Source organism: Lagopus leucura, unplaced genomic scaffold (assembly GCF_019238085.1).
Source record: "Lagopus leucura isolate 7727_CA_CO unplaced genomic scaffold, USGS_WTPT01 34534-0_obj-0_obj, whole genome shotgun sequence".
Taxonomy (NCBI): domain Eukaryota; kingdom Metazoa; phylum Chordata; class Aves; order Galliformes; family Phasianidae; genus Lagopus; species Lagopus leucura.
The window spans coordinates 4,055-9,663 of record NW_024963154.1 but is presented as its reverse complement, the minus strand read 5'-3'; the positions used below and the strand labels follow the sequence as shown (position 1 = coordinate 9,663).

Here is a 5,609-nt window from a genome sequence, read left to right as displayed (position 1 = left end):
ATCCAGCACTAAAGCTGAGTCATCTGCCTCACCAGTGCAATCCTGCCCTACAAATCTTTGGGCCTTTCATTGCAGCACTTCAAAGAATCCTTCATTGGAGAATGGACACAGGAAAAATCTGGAAATGAAAAAGCAGCACAGGAAACCAAAACAGCAGGGATGGCTTGCATTCACTGTGTGCTTGTCATAAAATTATTGCCTGTTCCAGTGATGCCTCTTGGCTTGAAGCAATGAAGGACCAGTATAAAAGGCAGCCCAGATCCCAGCTCTGCCATCCTCTTCTCTTGTCTCCTTCTCATTGGGAACCAGGTAAGCCCTCTCTCCTCCTCTTGCAAACTCAGATTATGCCTCAAGAGTCATTCAATCAGATAGTGGAGGTTCTTGCTATGGGAGACCATGGAGGGGGCAAGGTGGGCATAGAGAATGGTTGGAACAGCTCACATGGCTTTAGATTTATACAGCCTGTAAGAGTCTCCCTGGGTCACACTGCTCTTTGTAGGGCGATGGCACAATGAAGAGATGTGACCTGCTGTCCCAAGCCGCCTTCTCCATCCTTATCAGTTTCCTTGGCTCCTTTGTGAGAGGCTATTCAGGCTGCCCCTCACATATTCTCATTTCCTTCTACATTCTATCCCTCTCTTCCAGGTGCACCAGCAGTCCCAAGACATGTCCTGCTACACCCAGTGTGTGCCATGCCGGCCCTGCGGCCCGACCCCTCTGGCCAGCAGCTGCAATGAGCCCTGTGTCAGGCAGTGCCAGCCCTCCACCATCGTCATTGAGCCCTCTCCCGTGGTGGTGACCCTGCCCGGACCCATCCTCAGCTCCTTCCCGCAGAACACCGTTGTGGGCTCCTCCACCTCCGCTGCTGTTGGCCGCATCCTCAGCTCTGAGGGCGTGCCCATCACCTCGGGGGGCTTTGACTTGTCCGGCTTGGGCAGCCGCTCCTGTGGCAGAAGGTGCCCGCCCTGCTGAAGCCGCTGGTCCCGGAGAAATTCTCCAGAAAACAGGAACGTGGTGCTGGATCAACAAGACATCTTCAAGCCCCTGCATTCAGATTACCTGACCATCCTCAGCTACTCTAGGAAGTACTGGCAGGAAGAGGCATGCCTGGGCTTCCAGTAAAGCTGGCTCATGCCTCTGCTTCTGTACCTCTCCTCACCTACCTACCTCCTTCTCCAGTTTTTCTTTTTTCTTTCTTCATTTTTCTTTTCTTCCCCTATGCCCCTCTGACATGTGAGGTTCCCCAGAACGATCTCATCCACTGTTGGAAAATAAGGTGTATGTCTTGCATGAACTCAGTCTTTGAACTTAAACATGGGATCAGGCAAATCCTGCACTGTGAAGCCTCCTCTGAGGGTGAACTCGTTTTCCTCTGTAAACATTCATTAAAGATTTCTGCATCTCATTTGAGCGTTTGATGTTACTTTCCACTGCCTATGGCCTCCAGAACTGCCGAGAGAGCATGGCTTTGCTCCTGGCAGGTAAAAGATGAGAGGTTAAGGAGATCCTTCTCCATTCCCAGAAGAACGGCATGATGTGATACACTGCTTTCTTGGTCACTGTCCCCTGCAGCTGAAGAAGATACCCCTGTCTATGGCAGAGCAAGTGGCTATTGGCCTTTGCCTTGCAGTGTTTCTGCCCACAACTACACTCTAAGTTCCTGAAAAGGAATATCACAACCTGCTTTCTGCCTAGAGGAAAAGCTATTACTGTGTGGGATACTGTGCGAGGTGCAAGACATCCTGCTGACTCCGGCTTGGACAGCTGCTCCTGTGGCAGAAGGTGCCCGCCCTGCTGGAGCCACTGGCCCTGGTCCTGGAGAAATTCATCCATGAACCACGAACACGGTGCTGTATCAAGAAGGAATCTTTAAGCCACAGCTTTTCGAATACCTGACCACCCTCAACTACTCTAGAAAATACTTAAGGGATGAACCAAGCCTGGGCTTTCTAAGTATCTCGCTCACATCTTTTCTTCTATTCCTCTATCTACTTACATACCTGCCCCTTTTCTTGAAGTGAACTCATTTTCCTCTTTAAATATTCATTAAAGATTTCTCCATCTCAGTTTGAGCATTTGATATTACTTCACACAGTGTATGGCCTCCAGAGCTTTCCAGAAAAAATGGCTCTGCTCCCGTGGGTATGAGTGTTTAAGGATAACCTTTTCCATTCCTAGAAAAAATAGGAAATTCCAATGCATTGCAGAGGCTCCTCACTCGTGCACCTTACCTTGCAGTTGAAGAAGATATCCCTGGTTACTGCAGAGCAAGAGGATATTGGCTTTTGCCTTGAGGTGTTTCCATCCTTAACTGCCTCCACAGTTTCTGGAAATGGAGAACACAACCTCTGCTGTGCTCACAGGAAAAGCCATGAGTGTGAGGCCATGGGGGATGCCACTCTACAGACTCTTAGGAACAGGGCTCCTACTGCTCTCATCTGCATCACTGGGAAATGAGGAAAGGATAGAAGATGGAGTAGAACTTTCCGGTCTCTGGGAGTGTACAACACAGCTTGTGTTGTCATTTATGCCATCTTGCTCACCTCAAACATAGCTATCTCACATTGGCCTCAGTGAATCACTGCTGCGGGTGCAGTGCTCATTTCTGTCGAGAGCTCAGGGCGGGGGCGGCGCACCCAGGTCAGGATGGAGTTTGGCGGCCATGCAGGCAGCGCCCCCTGCGGGCCCGGACGGCACTGTGCCCCCGCCCCGCCCCAAGCGGTTCGTGCCCGGCCGCAGCCCCGGCTTCGCTTCCGTGCGCCCACGGCGCAGTAATACAGCGCCGCGTCCCCAAGCCGGGGCGGGGCGAGACACAGGGCGCTGGAGCGGCGGTCTGCCGACACCCACAGCTGCCCCTCCGGGTCCGGCACCTGCTTGGAGCCTTTAAAAGCGCTGACGAGGAATGCGGGGGCTCGGCCCGGGAGCTGACGGTACCAGTGGATGTAGCTGGCTTGTATGTTGGGGTGTAAGCAGGTGATGTTGAATTGATGCCGGTGCCCTCGCTGGTCTCTGCCGAAGGCTCCTGCTGCACCTGGGCTCTGCTCACAGCCGCTGCCGAGATGAAAAGAATAAACAAAGTCAGAAAATCCCTTTCCTCCTAATGTTACAGGGATCCAATCCAGGAGGTGAATGGAATGAGAGCAAAAGGCAGCAGCGAGGGGAGTGATTTTTAAAGGAATGGAACAGCGCAGGGAGAGAGGCCGGTCTGAAGGGATAGGTAGATTGGGCAGGAAGCAGTCGGGACTAGAGAGTGGCGAGAGATCTGAAAGAAGCCGGAGAGACAGAGGCGAGGCCGGCGCCAGCCCCCGCAGTCCGGCCCCGCCGGCGGCAGCCCCGCGCACCTAGGAGCACCGCGGCCAGCCCCGCCAGCTCCGCGGCCCGGCACTGCCGCATCCCGCCGCTCCGCTGCCCCCGCCAGCCCCGGCTCTGCTCCGCCCGCGCCACCTCCTCCCCGCCGCCGCCGCCAGCTCCGCCCCGGGGCTGCGCCCTGCGGCAGCGTCACTCGGGCTTGCTCAGCGCTGCCAGTGCTGGGCGCCAGTGTGTGTGTGGGTAGCGGGGCGCGGGTTGCTGGGAGCTAAGCATCTTTTTCTTGGGATCCTACAGGGACAGAGACTCCGTCGCTTGCCTTGGCAGCCTGTTCCAACAAGTCACTACCTTTCCTGAGAATAATTTTTTCCCAGTTGCAACCTGAACCTTCCCTGTGAAGGAAAAACAAAGATAAAGAGTCCCTGCAAATAAAATTTGGAAAGAACAAAGTAAGGATTGGGGTTCCTTCAAAACAAGATAGAGGTTAGAAGAAATGTTTTGGTCAGAAGGATCTGGTTAAACCAACTTATTTTGCAAGCATATGGCAGGACATGCTAGCTTAGCACCTGCAAGTAAATCTTGTTTACTGGAGAGAAAAAAGATTGATAGAATTTACAGGATACAAATATAGTCCTAGTTTGGTGAAACAACAAACTCTGAATCCAGATTATAATGTATGCATAAACAAAGGAAATGAAGGGGAGCAGCTGCTGGGGGTGGATGAGCATTGATAGGTGAACAGAGAATGATGTGAACCCCAAGTACTTTGGTGAATGGGAAAGGGCCTTCCAGTGTCAGACTACAGGGATAAAAGAGGGGCTGTGTACCCCAATACTTCGAGAGATCCCACAGGGGTATGGGATCTCTCTGTCCCAGCAGAGTCTCCCTTTATTTGAATGAAGAGACTGAAGTCTCTCCTCTGTCTCTTTTTTTAATAAAGATGATTGAGCAAGCTTATTGTAGCAGAAGTTTTCCTAACACCTCAAGCAACTTAAAGCCACTATGTTACTGCTAGTTACATAGGAGAAGAGGCCAATCCTCACCTCACTACAGCTTCTTTTAAGGCAGTTGTAAAGAGCAATAAGGTCTTTCCTGAGCCTCCTTTTCTCCAGACTAAACAGTTCCAGTTCCCACAGTTGCTCCTGGTAAGACTTGTGCTCCAGGTACTTTACCAGTTCTGTTGCCCTTCTTTGAGTGCATTCCAGGGCTTCAATGTTTTTCTTGTAGGGAGGGGCCCAAAATGGAACACAGTACTCTAGGTACAGCCCCATCATTGCTGAGTACATAGGAACAATCACTTCCCTCATCCTGCTGGCTACACTCTTTCTGAAATAAGCCAGGATGCCAGCTTCTTGGCCAGCTGAACACTCTTCTGGCTTGTGTTCAGTCATGTGTCAAGCAATACTAGCAGATCCTTTTTGTCCACTTAGTTTTCCAGCCACTCCATCGCCAGCCTGTAGTGACACAGGGGGTTTTTGTGGCCAGAGTGCAGGACTCAGCACTTGGTCTTGTTAATACTCATACAAATAGCCTCAGCCCTTAGATCCATCCTCTTACATTCCCTCTGTAGGACCTTTCTACTCACAGGCAATTGAACACTTCCCCCAACTCAGTATCATTTGCAAACTTACTGTGGGTGCAATCCATCCCCTCATCCATATAACAAATATATTTAACAGAGCAGGCCCCAGTACTGACTCCTTGGGAACACCACTTGTGACCAATCGTCAGCTGGATTTAGCTCCATTCACCACTATTCTCTGGGTCCCACCCTCCAGCCAGTTTTTTTTTTTTTTTAACCCAGGGAATAGTACACTTCTCCAAGCCATTGGCTGCCTTCTTCTGTGGGAAAATACTGTGGAAGACAGTGTCAAAGGCCTTTCTAGGTAGACTGCATCTCATCCACTTGGCTGGTCAGCTGGTCATAGAAGGAGATCAGGAGCAGAACCTGCCTTTTTTGAGCCCATGCTGGCACATGCAACATGGTCACAGTCAAAATAATCTTTTTCTTGACCTTCCCTGACCATACCAAGGTCAGGCTGAGAGATCTGTAGTTACCCAGATCCTTCTTCCAACATTTCTTATAGAAGGTTGTCACATGGACAAGCTTCCAGTCATCTGCCCTCCATTGCAGCATTCCAGTCACAAGAACAATCCCACCACACTTCAGAGATAACAACCAAGCCATGTTTCTCTTGTCACACCATGGTTTCAAGCTCCTCATATGTATTACTCATGCTGAGTGCATTAGTGTAGATGCACTTCAGCTGAGCTAGCAGGTTCACCCTTGAATGTTGCTCCTA

General features: G+C 51.0%; 1 protein-coding gene and 1 pseudogene across 1 annotated transcript; one reads left to right on the top strand and one right to left on the bottom strand.

The window, feature by feature from the left end:
* The first annotated feature begins 210 nt into the window (after positions 1-210).
* On the top strand, positions 211-987 carry LOC122191008 (feather beta keratin-like). Its single transcript, XM_042891201.1, is given in 2 exon segments — positions 211-309; positions 646-987. Coding segments are annotated over 2 exon segments (426 nt in total). The 3' UTR covers positions 973-987.
* A 1,583-nt stretch (positions 988-2,570) lies between these two features.
* On the bottom strand, positions 2,571-3,393 carry LOC122191007 (annotated as a pseudogene).
* Between the last annotated feature and the right edge of the window lie 2,216 nt (positions 3,394-5,609).